General features: G+C 53.3%; 1 protein-coding gene across 4 annotated transcripts in view; it reads left to right on the forward strand.

The window, feature by feature from the left end:
- The window catches only part of NDST1 (N-deacetylase and N-sulfotransferase 1), a 57,237-nt gene that overhangs the window by 19,006 nt on the left and 15,737 nt on the right, over positions 1-22,494 (forward strand). For all 4 annotated transcript variants that reach the window (XM_090288416.1, XM_090288414.1, XM_090288417.1 and 1 more), the window contains exons 2-6: positions 8,762-9,663; positions 15,396-15,890; positions 18,561-18,648; positions 19,795-19,949; positions 20,578-20,763. In XM_090288416.1, the coding sequence (XP_090144542.1) occupies positions 9,151-9,663; positions 15,396-15,890; positions 18,561-18,648; positions 19,795-19,949; positions 20,578-20,763 (1,437 nt within the window). In that variant the 5' untranslated portion in view covers positions 8,762-9,150. The remainder of the gene's footprint in view (positions 1-8,761; positions 9,664-15,395; positions 15,891-18,560; positions 18,649-19,794; positions 19,950-20,577; positions 20,764-22,494) is intronic.

A 22,494-nucleotide genomic window follows, 5' to 3' on the forward strand; every position in this document is an offset into this window, starting at 1 on the left:
AAGTTCTTCAGTGTCCCAGCCACTGGAGCCGCTCCAGGGCTGACTGGCAGCTTCCTTGTAGAGGAGAAGGAAGTGGCAGCTGAGGGATGGGAAGGAAAGAAGGGATCAGTTCCTCTTGCAACTTCTCCGGACAGCTTGGCGAATCCCCAAATCTATCTGAAGCCAACAGGTCCGAGAGTTAAAGATTGACCGCAGGGCCATGGGGGTGGAGCTGGGATGGGGAGCTTCCAGAGTGCTCAGATGTCGCATTTGTGGCTTCAGTGCTGTCTAGACCTTGAGAGCCATGGCTTCCCAGAGCCAGCAGGGCCCCTAGAGGGTTTCCATGATCTTTACTTGGGTGCCAGTCATGGCCACCCTGAATTTGCATGGAATGTGGTGCCTGTCTGGGGAGAGTTTAGTAACAGCCATCATTATATTCTTGAAGGTTCTGTACCCCCAGGAGGTCATCAACTTCTGGTCTAGTTCACTCCCCTCATCATCCGTTGAAGAAACAGAAGCTCAGAGAAGGGAAGGGTCAAGTCCGGAGGCACACAGAGAGCGAGTTGAAGGCACTGGGATGCTGATGTGGACTTCAAGCCCACATGGATTTTGGCTTCCACACCCAGGAGATGGAGGCCCCCAAATACGCCTGCTTCTCGGAATCTCTCATGGGGCATCTGGCGACCTGGGGTGGGCATGTGGGAGGGCAGGGGGCTGGGCTTGACTGTCATTTTGCTGCTCCTCTGCAGGGGTGGCAGACAGGGGAGAAGTTCAGGGCATGATAAGCTTATTTCTACTTCACTGGGAATATATAATGAATAAATGAGGTCACGAGCAGGACGTGCTTGCTAGAGTACCAGGCAGGCCGCAGACCCATGAGGCGTGCTGGTCACCATTGTCCTTCTCAGCTGAGGTCTCCTACTTTGACCTTCACTCCTGCCTCTTTCTCCTCTTCCTTAGCAGGAGGCTGCTGCCTTGGGCATGGAGGCAGCCCCACTTTCTCATTTGGGTCCCTGCCTGCCTGGAGTGACAAAGGCCCCTAGAGCAGGAGAAGGTAAGGACCCTCTGGCTAAGGTCCTGCCTTTCTGGGACCTGTGGTGCCCCTGTTGCCAGTGAAGGTTTTCCCATTGCAGACTCTCCTGGGTTAACCTATAGTTAGGCAACTGGGGCTGGTCACCTGCAGAAAGCCTCTCTCTGGGTATGCTTTGGGCCCAAGACCTGGCTCAAGAATGGTGTGAAATGCTGGACAGCAGGACTATATAAGGGTTATAAGCAGGGGCTCTAAAGGGGCTAACTTGGGGCTGTCCTAGCTCTACTTCTGCCCTGCTGTGTGACCTTGAGTCAGTTGCTTACCCTCTCTGAGCCTAGGTGTCCTCATCTGTAAAGTGCACATCTCAGTGACACCACCTCTCAGGGTGTGAGGATTGGGTGTGATAATTCAGGGAAAGCTCTCAGCATAGCCCGGGTGTGGGGCTGATGAGTTACGAGGTGCTCAGTCACTGCTGGCTGCTGTCAGCCAGGGAGATTATGATATCTACAAAGAAATAGCATTCTAGCCTTTTTGAGTGCCTATGATCTGAGCCTAAGAAAAATAGTTAGGGATGGATTTGACTGTGCCATAAGTGGATTTGGGGGTTGGGAGGAGGGAGCCCTATTCTGGGAAGCTGAATGGGCTAATGAGGAGCCTGCCCATCTTGGTCTGTGTTGAGAGCTTCAGGGGGACTAGAGGGGAGCCTGTCCTTGGGACAGGAGGGCAGCTGGTCCTGACCTGTCTGTTCCCCACTCCACCCCTCCCATAAGCTGTCTTGTTTGTTTGCTCCATAAGCCCTTTCTTCAGAGCTGGTGCAAAGGTAAACGCTCAACTCGGGCCCTGTTGGAAGAAAGACAAATTCTCAAACAGCAGGCTAAGTTCCTAAGGTTTCCTGCTGGGCATTCCTTGCCAGGGAACCCACAACAAATCCCAGCTGAGAACCTGGGAGTGAACCAGGGTTTTAGGCTTTGTTTGCTTGTAGATTGATGGATTATTTGTGGGTCTGCCTCCAAGAAGGCTCGTTTAAGGTTGCTTGTAAGTAAGACACACATAAAATGGATAAAAACAAAAGCAGAAAGAGCACCATTCAAAGGGAGGGAGAGCGAGAGGCCCTGGGAGAACTCGGAGGACCCATGGCTTTGAAGGATGATGAACCCAGGTGGCTATGTGTAAGAGTCCCCATCACCCACTCATTAGCTCTGCGCGCTGGGGCAACTCACAAGTCCCCTCCGGCCCTCAGTTTCCTAATCTGTTAAATGAATGGAAAGTAGGTGATGGTCCTGTCGTAAGGGTTAAACAATAGCATACAGTACAGGCATATCCTGTCTAGTAAATGGAAGTTCATATTATTAGTGTATTCAGCTTGGAGATGTCTCAGAGCAGATTCAAAAAGGGAAGGGAACTGGCAAGGGCACATGGCTCTTCGGTACCTTTCATGGGTAGGAGACCACTTCTGCTTTGGAAAGCTTCCTGTGAAATTGGGTGACCAGTGTTCTAGTCTCGAGAGCAGCTTGATATCTGGCAGCGAAAATCCGGCCTCGCGTGGTGGGATGCAGAGCTGGGGAGCTCATTGAGGACTTTTGAAATCCACAGCCGGCAGAGTCCAACCTCCAGCTATGGCTGGCTTAGAGGGGGATGGGCAGGGTTTTCTTGGACAAGAAAATGGGCCAGGGTAGGTGGGGGTGTAGCAGGCTTGGCCAATCCAACCCCAGGGGATCCTTTTCTCTTTCTGGGCCTCAGTGTCCCTGTGTGTCACTGCAGGGTGGACTGCCGCTCTTTGGCCCTGGACTCCAAGACAGACCACCAACAGTCCCTTGGTGGTGGCCCTGGACTCCAGGATGGCTGATGGGCAGCAGTTTGGCCTCTGGCCAGGCAGCACTGCAGGGCTGTGGGGGATGGAGGATGCAGCGAATTCCAGCAGAAGAGGCATTTGCTTCTGGCCTGGGCCTCCCAGGGGTGTGATTGAGCTGGAGAAACTCCTGCACAGCCACTGTGGAGGATTTTCTCACCTGAGCTGGGCATGGTGGGTGAGGCAGGCTGGGGCAGGCTGGCTGGTGGAGCTGGGTGGCTGTGGGTGTGGCTGGGTCGTAGGCAGCGAGGTGACTGTGCTGGGGGTGTGGCAGGCAGAACGGGACTGGGTCAGCTGTAGGGAGTGTTCCTGGGACTGCGCGTGGGACTGTCGGAACCTGGCCTGCCGCCACCTCTCCTCCCCCAAGCCCAGTGACCATTCACAGACTTTCAAGCCTGCTGACAAGGCTCTTCCTGCGCCTTCTCTCAGCTCCCCAGCCCCATTCTCCTGCCTGTGGCCCGGGTGCCTGTGTGGCACCATGTGGACATGTAAGCACCGTATGAACTTGTCTGTGTATTCGTGTGCATGCAAGTGTGGCAGATGTAGGGGGCATTGTCAGGAATAACCCAGGCGAGAAATCATATCTGAGCTGGGCGAGCATGCGGGGCTCCAGGGACCTCCATTTCCCCTGCAGCAGCATCACACCGGAGATAGAAGCTCGGAGCCCAGAGGCCTGCACTTCAGTGCCCAGGGCTCTGCTTGTTCCTCCTGTGCTCAGTACAGAGGGAGGTGGACAGGGAGCTGTCATCTGCTTGTCCCTAACTCCCAGTGTGCTCCCAAACCTGACCTCCCCTCTTCTCTTTCTGGATCCACTATTAATTTGATATGTGGCCTTGGGCCAATTCCTTCTTGAACATCGGTTTCCAAATCTGTTAAATGGGGAATAAGGTTATTAACCTATGTCACTGTGTGCCAGGCACTGAGCTGTTTTGTTTACATCATCTCTCAGTCTTGGCAGCATATAGAGAAGTAGTATAAATTTCACCTCTGCCACTGATTAGTTTCCCCATTTTATACTTGGGGAAACTGAGGCTCAAAGAGGTTGAAAGATTGGCTCAAAGGTCACAAGGCTAGGAAATAATGGAGGCCCAACTCCAGCCCAGGCGGGCTGGCTCAAGTCTGAGACCTTAACTGCCACACTCGCAGCCACCACGCTGTCGCCTCCCAGATTGTTGGGGTGAAAGGGCATGAGGCACACAGCCCTTTGCAGGAGGCCCGCTGCACACAGTAGGCACCAAGTGCTCTCAGCTTACCTACTGGGTGCACTTCACCACAGGAGGCACAGGAAGCTTAGTCTCAGGAAGCTCTTGGTTGCACCCCTGGAGCCCCCCTGTCCATCCAGAGCAGAGCCAGACCCCCTCCCACATCCTATTCCCTAGATAGCTGGGTCTCTGGGAAGGCCCATATAGCTCTGCCTTCTTTCTCTCTGGGCCCTAGAGAGGATTATGGGGGAACTAGAGCATTTCAGAGAGGAAGATAGGGTAGGGAGTGACTTTCAACTCCTGAGTAGTGGCCACAGTTACTGTGGTATTTCCCGAAAGTGTGGCGTTGCCATGGTGTCCCCATGACAACCAGAGCATCTCATTCATTATCCCCAGCACCTTGGCAAGGAAAGCTGGGCCCAGGGCTGGGAGAGCACAGTGGGAGCCTGGCTGAGGGCTAGAGGCCTCTGTGGCTGAGCCTTCTCATGCTGTCCCCCATCCCGGCCAAGGTTCCCCTGCAGGCTCTAGACCCCCTCATGGAGTCTGGATTCAAATTTCAGCTCTGCCACTGACTAGCTGTGTGATTTGGGGCAAGCAACTTAATCTCTCTGAGCCTCATTCTTCTCAATTGTAAATGTGAAAATATCAGTAGTGGTTGTATAGATTAAATAAGATGAGGTATATAAAAGTGCTTAGCACATGGCCAGGCTCATGGTAAATGTTTAGTACATGGTAGCAGAAAAATAACAATGACAATTATAATGGTATTATTGTTTGTTTGCTTATTTTTTTTTAATAGAAACCCCTCGGTTTCATGGAGGAATGACAAGATTTTGAGTCAAGATTTAGCAGTTTCCTATGTGACTGTGACAAGTCACCTCACCTTGGAACCTTAGTCTTCTTATCTGTACATTGGGAATAATAACAGCTGCTCATTTATTCATATCCTGAGCATTCAAGAAGGACCGATGCCTGGGGAAAGGCATGGGAGCTTCCAGAATAAATCAGACTTGTCCCTGTCCTACAGGACACCCAGGCACATGGGGAAGGGGAAGAAAGGAAACTGGTATTTGGGAAGGACCTCGGCGCGCCAGGTGCCGGGCAGGGCCTGCCCATGCAGAGGTCAGTAAGTCCTGGTCCAGCCCTAGGACCTGCAGCCTGCAGAATGCAGAGCTGTGAGCAGAAACCCACCAAGTCTGCTCAGTATGGACCACACACTCAGGTGCACCCAGGGACTGGGCAGGAAGCCACATGAGGGAAGGAGGTTGACTGTAGGACTGTGGTAACTAGAGAATTTGTGGCCAGCCTGTCTGAGGCAGGTGAGTAAGTGCCTCAGCTGATGGGGCCAGTAGTGATGTGTGCCCCATGTCACCAGAACATGCTGTTTTTTTAAAAATTTACTTACTGATTGTAGAAATGAGGGGGAGGGAGAGAGAGAGAGAGAGAGACAGAGACAGAGACAGAGACATTGATTTGCTGTTTCACTTATTTATGCATTCATTGGCTGATTATTGTATGTGTCCTGAGTGGGGATCGAACTTGCAACCTTGGTGTATCAGGAGGCTCCAACCAACTGAGCTACCCAGCCAGAGTAGAATGTGCTCTTTTTAAAGACAGCTTAGAAGTTCTGACTTTTTTGTGAAATCTCCTGATTTTAAATTAAAGAAAAATGTTGGTGCAAGTCAAAGGACCACCTCTGCATGCTGGTCTGGCCTGAGGGTCCTGGTTTCCAGCCTCAGGCTGTGGAATGGGGATGGGCCAAAGCCTGAAGAATGGGACAATCCAGGGACAGGGACAGGGATGGTGCATGGGGATGGCTTCAGAGAGGTGATGACATTGAACTGGGGTCTTGAAGTATGAGTAAGTGTCCCAAGGGATAGGGGAGAGATTCCAGGCAATGGGAACTTCATTAGAAAAGCCTAGATTCATGACCAAGATTGGCAACTGGTTGGGAGAGGCTGGAGTTTGGCTGGTAGTGTCGGCAAGGCCCAGGGCATTAGGAGTTGTTGAGGCCTCAGCCCCCAGCTGTCCTTGAGGCCTTGGTGGCTCCAGGGGGATTAGAAACCCTCCAGTTCTCCATTCCTGGAGCCAGGGGTTCTGGAATGCAGGCTGTGTGGAGGCCTTGAATGGCCTTTGAGGGGACTGCAGTGGAGGGGCAGTGCTAGAGGCCAGCACTTTGTTTACAAAGCTACTGGCTCTCGCCAACCCCTACCCCAGGGGACGGGCTGGGGGGCCCTCTCTTGCTCCCTTTACCCTCTCTGGAGCCTGGGTTGGGCTTTACCATGGCCTTCTCCCTAGCCTCCTGACCTCTAGCCTTCTGCCCTCCCTTGCCCATCCATCTAGTGCCTGGGAAAGGCGTTATTACCCACATGACGAGTACATGGAATGGAGCGCATGGTAACCACGGCTCACCCTTCACACTGTGCGTCAGGCACGGTTCTGAACACTGTATGTGGATCAAGACATTTAATTTTCACAACTTTGGGAAGTATGTCAAGTTTTCCTATTTTACAGGTTAGGAAACCGGGGCACTGAAAAGTTAGATAACATGCCCAGGACTGCACAACAACTGGGTGGCGGGGCTGGTGTTTGAGCACAGCCACCTAACTCCCGTCTGCACGGTAACCCTTAGGCTCTATGGGCCCAGGGCTTTAGGTCCGTCCATGGATGGGCTTGGAGTCCTGGGGTCTGGGCTTCTCGAAATCATTACAACCTTTTCTAGGGCATGTGCCTATTTTCTGCTGGGAAGATGTTATCTGATTTCCACAAGGGTCTGTGTCTCCCAGATGCCAGAGACGTTGCTGGTTGCATCATTAGTTCACACACTGAAAGGCTGTTAATGCAATAGACCAAGGGCCAGTCACCACAGTGCCCATGCCTGCAAGGGAAGTGCGGTTGGCGGGCCCCATGCCTCAGTGGCAAGCAGGGCACCACTGGGACAGCTCTGCCTCTCCTCCCTGCACTCCTGTCCTGGCCCGGGGCCAAGGGGTGGGATTCACTGTGACCACAGGGCAGAAGGCTACCCTTATCAGTAGGATATAGGACGCAGGTTCCCTGGGTATAAACAGGACCAGTCAGCCAGCCCTCCTGACTCCACACAGGAAACTTGCCCCTTTTTGCCTGCTCTCAGCTGGAACTTCGGGGTCCCTCAAGTCCCAGCTGTGATATATGCCCCTCCCTCTTCCTACCCTTGCTCAACCGTTACTTGTTCTTCTGGTCAGTTCAGGTACCACTTTCTCCAGGAAACTTTCCTTGGTACCCGCCCCCTCCAGAGACATTAGGTGGCCCTCAGGTCTTTCAAACACCCTGCCTTCTCCACTGTCACACTCGTCCCCCCTACATTGTAGGTGCCTGTTTTCTTGGGGGCCTTGGGTTCCCCATGGTGCTGGTACACAGTAGAAACTGAATTGTAGACTCTCAGAGGTAAAAGAATCCCCAGAAATCATCTGACCCCAGCCCCTTTCTCATAGGCAGGAGGCCCAGAGAGGGGCAGGGTGTGCTTGGGGTGACACAGCACATTATGGCAGAACTGGGAGCAAACTTGGTGACTAAGATGTATCCTCATTTCACACCCTTTGCCCTTGCTTTTAAGAACATTTATTTTCCCATTTTCACAAAGATATTAAATGATTGTAGAAAACTTAGGAAACAAACAAAAAGAGGAGAATAAAAACTACTCAGAGATAATCATTGTTAACTTTCTTTTGGTATTTAGTACCAGTTTCTGGTCTATGCATAAAGTTTTTTTCCAAAATGTGACAGCGCATACTGTTTTATACACGTTTTCCACTTTATCAATTTATATGGCAATTATGTTTCTGTGTCAGTAAACCATCTTCTTTGACATATTGCAAATGGCTGCCTTGGATGCCATCACATGCTTGCATCATAATTGCCAAAGACAATCCTCTATTGTTGGGCATTTGCTATTGAAACGACATCCTTCACTATTATATTAATAAATAGCACCAGGGTTTGCATTTTGTGTATGTGTGCAGGGCTGGGGGGATCTTTATACACTTCTACAATTACTACCTCTAGGATAAGTTCCTCAAAGTTCAGGGTCTCTGGTATGCTGTACCCATGCTGAACACCTCGGAAAGCCTTGGAGCTGGGAGGGACTTGGAAGATTTTCATCCCCAAGTCTGTGTCTGAGGTTTACATTTCTTCCCTGGCTGCTCTGCCTTCACCTCAGTCTTTTCATCTGATGGATGGGGCTGCTGGGCCCATTCAGAGAGAGAGATGGGGAAAGCACTGCAGGTAATTGAGGGGAAGACAGTGAGGACATGGTGTTCGAGCATGATTTATAATTCCTCCTCCAGCTCCCAGGCTTAGAAAGTGTTTATTGTCTTACTTCTTCCTGCTTCTGGAGTTTTCTTGGTCTAGTCTTAGACTCTGATAATTATAGTAAATAACAACTGCCATTGTAGACACCAGATGCTGCTGAAAGTGATTTATACACATTATTGGACTTAATCCCCCAGCCTGTCTTGTGAGGTGGGTACTAAGTCAGCCCCATTTCTCAAATGGGCAAACTGATGCTCAGAGAGGCTCAGGAGCTTGCCCAAATCGTTCGACCAGACTGGGCAGCAGTACTTGAACTTGGGCCTGCCTAGGTCAGGTCCTGTGCATTCATTCACTGTCAGTGGACCCCCAAAGCCCATGCTCTGACTCTTCATCTTCTGACTCTTCTTTCCACAGCCTTGGCCCCGGGGCCCTACCCAGCCAGCGGCATGTGGAACCCCCGGGCCTGCCCAGGGTCCTCCCACCAGCTGCCCAGCCCCACCAGGAGGCCCTGACACCCTGGGGCACTTCTGCTGTGCACAGGACCACGTGGGGGTTTGCCATGGTGACATAAAGGGGCACGGAGGAAGGAAGGAGCACAACCAGCCTGCGGACGGCGCCCCTGGCCGGGAGGAAGGGCTGGCCGCCCGACCCCCCACTCCTGCTGCCCACTGAGGGCCTCGCTTGATAAGTGTCTGGGAATTTGTTGGTCAGTGGACGACTCTGGTGTCTCCTCCTGCGTGGGGACTTGGGGTGGCCAGGGCAGGCCAGGCCTCCAGTGGCCGAGGTCTCGGTTGAGGACCAGGATGCCCACCCTGGCGCGCTTCCGCAGGCTGTGTCGGCATTTGTCCCCACAGGCTGTCCTTTTCCTGCTGTTTGTCTTTTGCCTGTTCAGCGTTTTTGTCTCCGCCTACTACCTATATGGCTGGAAGCGGGGCCTGGAGCCCTCGGCTGACACCTCTGAGCCTGACTGTGGGGACCCGCCGCCTGTGGCCCCCAGCCGCCTGCTGCCGCTCAAGCCCGTGCAGGCGGCTGCCCCTTCCCGCACGGACCCGCTGGTGTTGGTGTTCGTGGAGAGCCTCTACTCACAGCTGGGCCAAGAGGTGGTGGCTATCCTGGAGTCGAGCCGCTTTAAGTACCGCACAGAGATCGCCCCGGGCAAGGGGGATATGCCCACGCTCACCGACAAGGGCCGTGGCCGCTTCGCCCTCATCATCTACGAGAACATTCTCAAGTACGTCAACCTGGATGCCTGGAACCGGGAGCTGCTGGACAAGTACTGCGTGGCCTATGGTGTGGGCATCATCGGCTTCTTCAAGGTATGCAGAGAGCAGGGTTCCCAAGCAGTTAAGAGCTGCAGCTAAGTTTGAGTTCTGTCTCCAAGCTCGTTAGCTGAGTGCCTGATTTTTCTGATCTGTACAATCGGTGTAATGGTAGCACCTACCTCCCAGGGTTTTTGTGAAGGTTAAATGGGCAAGTGTACATAGAACATTTGCAGCACACTGTGTTGGTGCCTAGTAAGTGCTTTTTAAGGATCAGTTTTTGTTAGGAGCACAGGGCAGGGGGATTGCTTGCCATGCATGAGACTTGGCATATAACAGGCAGGTGCCTGAAGGAGGCCCCAGGGATGGTTGTGAGGTAAGAGAGGGTATGCTCTGCTGGGCCCCTCAGAACCTATCTTGGCAGCCCTCCTAAAGGATGGGGTATGTCGGTCCCATTTTGCAGACGGGCAAACCAAGGCTCAGGAAGGTTAAGTTATGTATATGTACCTGTGCAGCCTATAAGTGGGAGAGTCAGAATTTGAACCCAGACTTGGAGAGTTTGGGCTCTGGATCACAGGACCTTTCCTCTTGGTGGTGGTGGAGTGTGCAATGTATGCACGTCCTGAATCAGAGCCCTCTTGCATTGGGAGAAGAAGGAGAAGGACATCCCAGTGGGCAGGCGAGCTGCTTCCAGCTCTGTGGGGCACCCAGAATGTGTCCTGGGATCAGAGTCCTTGCTGAAAGTCTCGTGGAGAGGCTGTCCTTGGGGAGGTGCGGGGTGTGGGACAGCTAGATGGGGCATCTAGAGGCTTTGGCCAGAAAACTCTGACCTGTCAAATGAAAGCAAGTACTAGATGGGACTCTAGGGTGTTCGGAAACATTCATTCCTCAATTCAGCAATCATTACTGGACCCTTTGCCAGGTACTGGGGACACAGTAGTGATCAAAATGTACAAAGTCCCTGCTGTCATGGAGCAGACACTTCAGTGCTATGGGGTAGGGTGGGTGACAGACAATTAACAAATAAACATATCCTGAGGCAGGTGGTGATACGTTTAAAAAGTAATAAAGCAGGGCAAGGGCATAGGGGACGATGGTTATGGCGGGTGAGGCGTTTTTGATGGAATGGCCAAGGGAGTCATCCTTGATAAAGTGCAAGGAAGTGGGGGAAGGAGTGGTGTGGCTCTTGGGGCCAGGGGCCTTCGGGCAGAGGGGAAGGTGAGTGCATGGGTCCAGAGGCAGGTTCTTGCTTGGCATGAGCTGGGAGGGGAGCAGGAGGTGGACCTGAAGTGGCCCATGTTCACTGTCGGATGACCATTCATCCCCAGGTATTTGTGGCACCCCTGTGCAGTGGCCCTGTGCTGGGAGGAGCCTGGTGTAATGGTGGGTTTCCTACAGCGTGTCCTTCCCTGCGTCAATGCAGCAGGATGCTCTGCCACTAATAAAGGTTTTGTGGGCCAAGTAATTGGAGGCCCTTAGAAGTCCTGCAGCAGAGCAGGCTGGTGAGATTTGTTCCCCAGCTGGCTTCATCACAAAACCCTTCACCTCACAGCGCCCTCTGGGAAATACTGACCTGGTTTATGGCTTTATAGTGGCATAGAGTCAGATTGTGTTCATTGTCTGTTTCTTCTTTTCTCCTGGACTCTGTTCCCTTTCCTGCTGTGAACTTCATTAAGATTGAGTCAGAGCTGCAGGTCTGAAAACGTCAGAATGGCTGACATTTATTGAGTGCTCACGCAGAGCCACGCCCTGTCCGATATGCTTTGCATAAATTAACTCATTGAACAGTCATCAGCCGTACCCCAAGCTGGGTAGATATCATTTTGATTTAAGAGAGAAGGAAATAGAGTCAAAGAGGGGTAAAGAAATGTGCCCATACTCACACCTCCACTGAGTACAGGCCCAGGGTTTGAACCCAGGCATCTGGCTCTTGAGGCCTTAGTCTTAACCATTGTGCAATGAGTCCAGGGACCTCAGATACCGTTTATTTAGTAGAATTTGCACCGGAGGCCACATCCAGTGCACACAGCTCCCAGTCTCTGGAAACCAGGCAATGGGCGAGGGTAACTGGGCACAGCTGGTACCACAGAGACTTGAGTCCCACTTAGCCCCAATTCCTTGCTCTACAGGTGAACATGAGACCCTGGAGGGGGCAGGGACATGCTCAGTCTCACTGTGGGGGTCAGTGGTGTTTCCCGTCTTCTTGCTCTTCCTACCCTATTGCATAAAGACACAACTTGGTTTAGAGCAGAGGCTTGTGACTTTTTACTCTAATGGGCACCCTCTGGTGGCCAAGCTCCTTGTTTTCTTTTTCTTTTTGGCTCTTTCTGCAAGGCCAGCTTTAGTGCTGTGCATGGGGTTGGCCAAACCCAGACAGCTTGTGGACGCTGGGGATCTGGAGACTCGGTTTCCAATCCGTACTGGTGCTGGAACAGGGGCAGAAAAGTCCAGAGCCTTGTTGAGATCTTTTTGTCACTTCAAAGCAGAGTGACCTTGCTTTCTCAAGCCATCTGTAAGTGGGGCCAGTCACAGCTTCTGCCTCACTGTTGAAGATTAAGCAAGACAGTGGGTGGGACACAGGAGCACAGTGCCTGCTATCTGGAGCCCCCCAATAAATGGCAGCTGTCATGCTTTGTCATCTCTATGTCAGCAAACAGTTGGTGGGGGCACTGAGTCCTGAGCTCATGTGAGATCCCTCAGGGTAGGAGCAGCTCTTCATCAGTGGCCCGGTTCCTGGCATGGACAAGGGCTACCCAGCCTCTGTTTTGCACACTGCCTATGTGCCAGGCACTGAGCTCATTGCTTGGCTGCCTTACTGTGTGTAATTTGCACAACTACCCTGTGAAGTGGCACTCGCTTTACAGGTGAGGAAGGAAGGCTCAAAAAATTACAGGGCTCTCGAGGGTGACAGAGCTAGTAAGTCAGAGCGGAGGTTTGACAACCACACTCTGTGCTTCTAATCCAAGCAGAGGTGAGCATGTCAGAGCAAGCTGCCCTGAGGCCTGGGCAGGACTCACAGGGTTCCCAAGGTCGTCAGCTAGTCACTAAGCCTGTCCTGGGCTTCCCCAGGCCTGGCTCAGGGCTTCCCTCCACTGCCTGGATGACCCCCTTGGAAGACTGGGTGTCCCATGAGCGGGTGTCAGTGCTGAGGAACAGGAGGGCTCCCCTCCCCCGGGGTGCGGCCTGCCTGCCTGCCCGCCACAGCCCCTGTGATCCTCTGTGATGCGAGGCTTACTCTCCATTCCCTTCCCCAGCTGGCTCCTTTCACTGCCGACTGGAGGGGCCTGTCAGCAGCTTGGCTTTTTCCTTCTTCAGTGTCTCCCAGCTGGGCAGCTGGCTGAGCTGCCAGCGCCTGGCAGTCAGCTCAGGGTCGGGGCTTTGAAATGGGATCCCCAGGGCCTGTGGTCCAGTGTGACCTCCCAGGCCACAGCAGGTGACGGACAGGGCCTGAAATGTCGCCAGCCCCCACCGTCTGCACGCCTCTCCTCTTCAACCAGCTCTGGCTTAGGGGTTGTGCAGAGCCTGGAGCTGGGGGAGGTGGCCTCTCAGGATGGGGTGCCCTGCCCTGAGGCCGGCCGGGGACAGAGTGGGGAGTTGGCTGGTACTCCTGGCAACTGGTAACATCAAATGCAGCTCCTTATCATGGTTTACAAGGCCAGGGCCCCACAGAGCCTTTGTGGGAATTAGAAAAAAGCACTTCTGCGTGGAAGGGATAGTACAAGGCACCCTGAGGGGCAGGTGCAGCTCCCTCTTGGGGCAGAGGGGAGTGCCCGGCGGCCCTGTGCACACCCTGCCTCCCTCTCTAGCCTCATTGGTGCCCTTTGTCCACTGTCACTTTGCCCCACCCCACTCCTTCTCCACACAGCAGCCAGGTGGGTCTTTTAAAATACAAATGGAACCTGCCACCCCTTTGATGGCTTCCCGCTGCCACTCCCAGTCTTCCAGGTCCTGCAGGTCTGGCCCCAGCTGACTTTTGTCTCCTCTCCTCTCCTCTGGATCACTCGGTTGGCCTCTTGCTACTTCTTAACTGTGCTGAGCCCTCTCCTACCTCTGGGCCTTAGCACTTGCTGTTTTTGAACTTGGCCTCTACCTCCCCCCCTAGTTGGTGCTTACTCGTTCTTTAAGGCCCACTCTCTAGGGAAGTCCCCTTGTCCAGGAAGCCTTTCCTGAGCCAGTTGACTAGGCCAAGGTCTGCTCTTCTCCAGCTAAGAGAGCCGCCTCTGTGTAACATGTGCCTCATGTTTATCTTTGAGGTTTTGTTTGCTGTCTCTCTTTCTTGCTCAATTTTAAGGTTCAGGACAGCCAGGACACTGTCTGTTTTTTGTCACTGTGTCCCTGACACTCAGCACAATGCCTGGCATGGTAAATAGTGGTGGGGCGAACAAATGACACCTGTGCTGCACAGCTGTCACGGGCCAGGCCCTGGAGAGCTGTCAGTTCCTCTCTCGTTCTTTTTAAAAAGTCAGTTACTCATCAGATTGGTGTTTGTTCCCTCTGGGTGTCAAGCCTGTGCTGGACACCAGGGACCCAAAGGTGGAAATGACATAGCCCCTGCCCTCAAGAGGGTACAGACTGGTAGGAGAGAGACCCTGAGCAGGAATGCAGCAGCCCACGTAAAATGGCTGTAGCTGAGGCTTAACATGGTCCCAGGGAGGCCAGTGCAGAGAAGAGGGTATATGCATTGGGTTTTGAAGGATGAGCAGGAGTTTGCCAGCTCAGGAAGACAGAATGGAACTAGCACAGGGACAAGGACAAGTCGTATCATATCCAAAGGCAGGTGTCTGGGAGGCGGGGAGCCTGGGTAAGAGAAGAAGTGGGGGCTGGTGGTACTGTCTGCAGGGCCCCAGGGAGGTGGGCAGCAGCAGCAGACCCTGGGAAGAAGAGGGAGGTACAGGGACTGGAGGGTGGCCTTGGGGTGCTGGGGTTATATGGGGGTTGGGAATGCTGTGGGTGGAGTGATGTTCCTGCACCCCCAGTAGATGCCTCCTATTTGGTCTCATCTACACTGGCCTCCCGTCAGGTTTCTCCTGAAGAAAGGTTTGTGTGCAAAAGCAGTTTGGAGACCCCAGGAAATGGAGCCTGGTGGTCAGGTGTGCGGGCCCCAGGATTGGACCGCCTGGCCGCAGATGGTGGCTCCTCCTGACAGCTGTGTGACTGAGGGCCACACTCCCCTCAAAGCCTCAGTTTCCTCAGCTACGAAGGGGGGTAACAAGGGCACCTTCCCCCTGAGGCTGACGTGGGGACTGAATGAGCAATTGGTGATGCTCACCAGTTAGGGCCTTGTCCTAAGCACCCTGCCAACATTACGCTCCTCCTCCTCCTCCACCACCCCTGGAGTGCTTACTGAATTCTCAGCCACGTTTTACAGCAGAGTGAGCCGAGGCACAGAAAGGCTACATAACTTCCCTGGGGACAGGTGGCAGAGTCCATGCTCTCAGCTGCTGGGCCTCTCTCTGTGTGATTTCGGGCAAGTTACCTAGCCTCTCTGGTCCCCACTCCCCTCACCTGTGAAATGGGAATGATAGCAATGCCTCCAGAGGTCACCGAGGATTACCAGCACCCCTGCATGCAAAGCGCTTGAACCCGGTGCCTGGCTGGTAAGAGCAGCTTGTGCGTTAGCCAGTGTATTATTGTGACAGGTGAAGCAGGTTTGCAGGGCCAGAGATGTGGCAAGTCCTCTGTGAAGGTCAGTGAATACTGTTGACATTACCATTCTCGCACACCTGAGATTCCCTCGGGGCTGTGGTTCTGAAGGCTGTTCTCCCCTCCCTGCCTCACCCCAACTGCAGGCCAACGAGAACAGCCTGCTGAGTGCCCAGCTCAAAGGCTTCCCCCTGTTCCTGCACTCGAACCTGGGCCTGAAGGACTGTAGCATCAATCCCAGGTCCCCGCTGCTTTATGTGACGCGGCCCAGCGAGGTGGAGAAGGGTGTGCTGCCCGGCGAGGACTGGACCGTGTTCCAGTCCAACCACTCCACCTACGAGCCGGTGCTGCTGGCCAAGACGCGCTCATCCGAGTCCATCCCGCACCTGGGCGCGGACGCCGGCCTGCACGCCGCGCTGCACGCCACCGTGGTCCAGGACCTGGGCCTCCATGACGGCATCCAGCGCGTGCTGTTTGGCAACAACCTCAACTTCTGGCTGCACAAGCTCGTCTTCGTGGACGCCGTGGCCTTCCTCACTGGCAAGCGCCTGTCACTGCCTTTGGACCGCTACATCCTGGTGGACATCGATGACATCTTTGTGGGCAAGGAGGGCACGCGCATGAAGGTGGAGGACGTGAAGGTAGGGCCCAGGCGCCACACCGGGGTCGTCTCACCATCCAGCCTCCCTGTCCCCATCAGGACTTAGCTGTCTGCACCTCCCCTGTGCTGTGGTCCTCTGCCCTTGGCCAGTGGGTTCTATTAATTGCCTTATTTGAGGCAAGTGTCATTTAACACTATATTGAAGTATTGCCTATAGAGGGATTTTGCATCTGGAGTGTGGAGCTCAAGGATATATCTGTGGAGGAAGAGCCCATCATTGAGAAGCAGATGGGAGCTGAGCAGGGTTGTTTACCCACCTCTTAATCCAGACATGCTTTTTAACTCTCAGAAATGTTTGTATCAGTACCAGAACTACCAAACTCCTAAAACAAGAACTAGAGCTTGAATCATACACAAGGCATATTTCAGCTGAGATCCGTATAGATAGCAGAATGCATGTTTAATTCAAAATGTGTTTACCAAACTAAACTCTAGGTACAAGCATTTTGCAAACCACAAAAGTTTTATACATGGCTCAGGACTAAAGAGAAGCTTGCAAATTGAGACCATTAAGCAATCTTTAAAATACAGTTTCCCCTACTCACAGTGTTTTACTCACAGTTATTAGCAAAGGAAAGGCCCTCACTCTTGTAAGTGGGGGGAAGTCAGAGCCAGTTGCCATAAATAGAGGGCAACATGACAGTCACTCCAGTGAGAGCAAGGCCGGGGATTAAATTCTGCAGACCGCCTGCCCTCTCTTCCACGGGATTAGCAAGGGTCAGAGACATATTAGCACCAAACCAAGACTTCTTTTTGATGTTAGGAGGACTGGAAAAGAGACTTCCAAGAGGAATGCTTTTCTCCCTGAGTGACTCAAATCATCTGTGCCTTCTCATCCTTCTGAAATCAGTGTTGGGGACTGGTCCTGGGGCCTGGAAGGAAGGCTGGGGTTGGGGTGGGTGGGGGCCACTCTCCTGCCTTGGTCAAGAGTAAATTCTCTACTCTTCCTCACACCTCCCTAGGAGGTCAGAATGGATGGAGTGGGGGAGTAGTCGGGAATCAAGTTTCGATTTGACCCTCACTGGGTGACTTGGGCATGTCCCTTCCCATCTCTGAGCCTCAGCTGTGAAATGACATGATGGGGTGGATGGGAGGTTTGCAGGCTCTTCTGACAGAGGTGCTGGGGTGTGGCGAGAGGGGGCGTGTGCAGACAGCCAGGCCCTGAGCCCTCCAGCTGCAGCCTCCTGGGACAGGGCAGCGTTGCTTCAATCTGCTTTATGAATCCTGTTTCTTCTTGAGATGTCACTTGGGATCATCTTCTGGTTGTGGCCCAAGCTTGCTCTCTCCTGCTGGAACCTTAGTCTTGGTTGCCTGTCCAGGGTTGACCCCCATGAGGAAGCCAGGCTCTAGGCTCACTGTGTCTCCATCAGCCCTGGGGTCGCCTTGCTTCGTTCCTACCTTCCCCATTGGGGAGTGGGAGGAATGCTGGCAGTCTGGAGCCATTTCTGTAACAGAAAACTAGCAGCAGTGCCCTCTGCCATACACTCAGCTCAGTGCAGACTGCAAAGTGCTTCGCCAGCCAGGGTCCCATTTGCCTTAAATGTCCTTGTGAGTCAAAAAAGGACAGAGTTGTTGTTGTTTTTTTCTTTAATCCCAAGCACAGGCTGCAACTGAACCTTTCTTTCAGAGACATGAATGTCGCCTCATTAACTGGCACAGTACTGGCTGTACAATGCAATTTAAATAATCCCAACAGCGGCTGCTCAGTCAGGGCTTGGCCAGGGCCCGCTCTGGGCGCAGGCCATCCTGCGGTCTGCCTCCTCTGATCCTCATGGCAGCCCCATGAGGTGGGCAGCGTTGTAGGTTTCATCTTACAGAGCAGGACACTGAGGCTCAGAGGGCTCAAGTAACTTGCCCACGGCCACCCTGCTGGAGCGTGCGTGTTCATCAGGCAGTATGTGGCCCAGGAGGGCCAGGACGTTGACCCTGTGCAGTGTTCGGATAGTTTAGCAGCCTTGTGTGTCACGCAGGATGTTGTCGAGTCTTGACCCCAGAGTACAACAGTGCATTTGTTTCAGAAATGTCAACTACCCTTCATTGACTTGCAAAGCACTGGGTGTGCCATGCATGGGGACATTGCATTGCTGGGTGCCCAGTACATCTTTGGCAAGGTCATGGTCCTTGCATTCACCAATGAGGAAAAATCCTCCACATTTGACAGATGAAGACATGAGGCTTACAGTGGCAGTGACTACAGATAGACATATGACGCCACCATTTTTCATCATTGACCAAATGTCAGGCAGTTTAACATGCAAGATCTTATTTAATTTTTCCAAGAGCTCCATGAGGGAGATGATATTATCCCCATTGTAGTTTTGGGGAAACTGAGGCCTTCTCAAGGACACACAGCAGAGCCAGACTGGCGCCTAGGACTCATCTTGCCAGAAGCCTGGTGTCGGTGGCCACACAAGACTGGCTTCACGGATAGGGGGCTGTGCAGCCACTCTGGACCCCATGGTCAGAAGGGCCTATACAGGTGTAATGCTCTGCTGTTGCCTTTGAGTAAGAGTCCCACATTTTCCTTTTCTACTGGGCCCCACAGACTTTTCAGCTGGTCCTATAGCAGCAGGACCCTTCTAGGCTCTCAGTGGGAGGAGCAGGGCCCCTGGCATCCCTCACCCCTTTCTTTCTCTTTCGCCCATCTTAGGCCCTGTTCGATACACAAAATGAACTGCGCACACACATCCCAAACTTCACCTTCAACCTGGGCTACTCAGGGAAATTCTTCCACACAGGTAAGTGGCTCTGACTGTGTCTCCACTAGGAAATTCCAGGGGCCTTCACATCCAGATAGACCCTCAGAGCACTGCAGGTGGTGTGATGGGCCACACTAGGGGCACATGTGGTCCCTGTCCCCCACCCCCTACCCCCCAACCAACAGCTCACAGGACAGTCACCACCCGAGGCAGTGGCCATTTGGGGACAGCCAGGGCTTGAGTCTCTGACCTACAGGCTGTGCTGACCTGGGGAAGAGTCTTCTCCCGTGTGTCACCCCCTCATCCCCACCTTTTAAAATGATTGGTTCTACTTCTGCTTAAAAATGTAATTGAATGTTAAGAAATTACAGAAATATATAGCATAGATAGTGCAAACGTCCTGTAATTGTACCCACCCCATCATGAGTTTGTTTTCAAGTCCTCAGGGCTGTGGGCTGCCTGGTTCATGCTTCTCTCCTCTTTTGGGCTCATCCACGTTCCTCCCATTCCTCCCATTCCTCACGCATTGCCCTCCAGGGACTGGGCTAGAGGGAACACACCTGAGAGTCACCTGCAGTGAGCATTTGCTCTCACTGCCTTCTGGTTGGGCTGCAGTGAGGAAAGCCTCTCTTGAATTCCAGGCAAAACTCTATTAGCCTGCCCTTCTTGGGGAGAAGTGTACAAGATAGCCCTGGAGCCAAATAAGAGTGACACTGGGTTGTCTCTCCACATTTTTGAGATTCTCAACCCTTAGCAACATAGCAGAAGTAGTTGTAGTAATGCACGAGACAGAATGAAACATGCTGTATAGATGCAAAGAGCTTCTACAGGTCAGGAAGTAAAGGATGAATGACCTGAGAGAAAAGGGGGAATAGGATTGGAGCAGGTGTGTCGGAGCTGGAAGAAACCCTGGTACCATTACCTGTGAAGCCTGCAGTGCACAGAGAGGAGAAGGTATTGGCCAAGGTCACAGACTGCATCCAAGTCGCGCTCTAGACTGGATTCCAGGGCCCTGGACTGGGGCTGTCTGCTCCTGTGCTGTAGCTTAGGCAACTGTTCCAAGTTCTTGGCGCGGGGGCGGGAGGGTGTGTGTGGCCCTGTGCCCCTTCCAGTCCCTGCGCACTAGTCCAGGTTGCAGGACCTTGGGGCGGGCAACCGGCTGAGTTGCCTGTGCTTGGGCTGCAGGTACTGACGCTGAGGACGCTGGGGATGACCTGCTGTTGTCCTATGTGAAGGAGTTCTGGTGGTTCCCCCACATGTGGAGCCACATGCAGCCCCACCTTTTCCACAATCAGTCTGTGCTGGCTGAGCAGATGGCCCTGAACAAGAAGTTCGCTGTCGTGAGTAAGATTCCCTATGGGGCAGAGCCGGGAGGGCTCGGGCTGGGCTGGGGTCCGACGGTGGGCCTCCGGCTGCTTGCACAGATTGGTCTGACAGCTTTTTATTAACATGTTTGTAGCCACTGTCTCAAGGAAGCCTCAAAGAGACTCCAGGAGGCGGGTATCAGTAGCCTCACTTTAGACAAGAAGCCAAAGCTCAGGGAGGCCACACCAGCTAATGAGAGTCCAGCCAGGACTTAACCGCAGGCCTGTTTGTTTCCTGAGCCCAAGCTCTTCTCTTCAGGCTAGAAAGGGAGCTCCAGAAAGCTGGAGGAGGTGCTCAGCCAGGCGGGAGTGAGGCCTGGGGCTGGCTGAGCCTGGGCACACCAGCCAGTTTGAGGCCCAACGAGGCAGGAAATGACACTGTGCTGAGAATTAGTCACAGCCAGCTCGACCAGTTTCTCACTTGGAAACTTGGAGCACATCCCCTTCCCTCCCAGGCCTCAGTTTACCCATCTATGCTACAAGGATTTGGACCCCATGCCCTGCTGTTCTAGCCTCTTTTCTTTCTCCCATTCTGCAAAGGGGAAAGAAGGCCCAGAGGGGCTGGGACCCCATGCTCACCCTGCCCTGGCCCTCCTCTCCCCAGGAGCACGGCATTCCCACAGACATGGGGTACGCAGTGGCACCCCACCACTCGGGTGTATACCCTGTGCACGTGCAGCTGTACGAGGCCTGGAAGCAGGTGTGGAGCATCCGAGTGACCAGCACGGAGGAGTACCCCCACCTGAAGCCGGCCCGCTACCGCCGTGGCTTCATCCACAATGGAATCATGGTGAGTGGGCCCTGGCTGCGGGGGCGGGTGTGCACACAGTGGTCCTGGAGGCTTGACTTTGGAGAGCTACTTAGGGGTTTCAGGCCAGTTTCTGCTGCCCCTGTGGCATCTGAGGCTCTCCATCCCTGGGAAAGTTGGTCATTTTCATGAGCTCCTGCTTAGCCGTTGTGACAGGGGATGAACATTCTTTAATGTGAGGTCTTGGGACAGGCCTCTATCTCTCATCTGTTTGCTTACTAAAAAAAATTTTGTGAGCTTTGACTGTGTGCCTGATGCTTTTCTATGCACTGGGGGTACTGGCATGCACAAACCTGACAGAAGCCCCTGCCTTTGTAGACCTGACATTCTAGTGGCCAGAGACAGTGTGCTCACAAATAAGTTAAGCACATAATGGTCAGAGGGTGATAAGTGCTGTAGAGAAAGCCAGCAGGGCAGGGAGGTATGGAGAGCGGGGAAGAGGAGAGGAGAAGCTAGTTTAAATAAGGGCGGACCTTCCTGGGAGTGAGCCATGCTTCTCTATGAGGAAAAGCACCCAAGGCAAGAAGACACATGCAAAGGCCTTGGGGTGGCTTCTGTGGGGTGTGTTTGAGGACCAACTGGGAGGCCAGTATGGCTGAGGGGGAGCCAGTGAGGGGCAGGTACTAGGAGATGAGGTCAGAGGATGACGGGCCAGATCATGGGTGAAGAGCCTTGTCAGATTGCTGGATGCACTTGAGCTTTTCACCTGAAATGGGAAGATTTTGAATGGAGTGTTGTTAGTATCTGACTCATATTTTTAAAAGATTTCCATCCTTTTCACTCTGGTGTGGAGCAGAGACTGTTGGGGACAAAGTGGGAGGCAGGAGATCTGTTAGGAGTCTGCTGCAATCTTCCCAGCAAGGTGGCTTGACCAGGGTGCGATGTTGGGGTGCGACCAGCTTCTGGACTGATTTAGAAGTTAAAGAGGGACCTGCTGATGAGTTAGATGTTGGGTTGGGAGAGAGAGAGATGAGTCAAGAAGGACTTCACAGTTTTTGGCCTGAGTAACTGGAAGGATGAGTTGTCAACTCAGATGGGGCAGCTGTGGGGAGGCCAGGTCCGTCCATTCATCCATTTATCCATCCATCCAACCACCATCCACCCATCCATCCATCTATCCACCTATCCATCCACCTACCCACCCACCCATCCACCTACCCACCCATCCACCCACCCATCCACCCAACCACCCAACCAACCATCCATCCATCCATCCATCTAGCCACCCTTCCATCCATCCATCCATCCATCCATCCACCCAACCACCCACCCACCCACCCATCCATCCATCCATCCACCCAACCACCCATCCATGCATCCATCCACCCAACAATCAATTCATCCATCCACCCGCCCATCCATCCATCTACCCACCCATCCATCTATCCATCCATCCATCCACCCAACCACCCACCCAACCACCCATCCACCCACCCACCCATCCATCCATCCATCCATCCATCCACCTAACAACCCACCCACCCATCCATTCATCCACCCACCTACCAGCCCACAAGCCTCCTCAGCCCCAGGCACTCGAACTCACTCCCAGCTGGGATGCTGATAAGACGGACAAGTTCCCGGCTCTCTTGGAGCACCCAGTTTCATGAGAAAAAGCAGATAATAAACAGTTAAACTGATGCACAACAAAGAGTTCTACCAGGCAGGTTCTAATGCTGGGGCAGGATTGCAGCGTGTGACGGGGAGAGCTGC

This window comes from Furipterus horrens, unplaced genomic scaffold (assembly GCF_987537825.1).
Source record: "Furipterus horrens unplaced genomic scaffold, mFurHor1.1.pri manual_scaffold_10, whole genome shotgun sequence".
NCBI lineage: Eukaryota > Metazoa > Chordata > Mammalia > Chiroptera > Furipteridae > Furipterus > Furipterus horrens.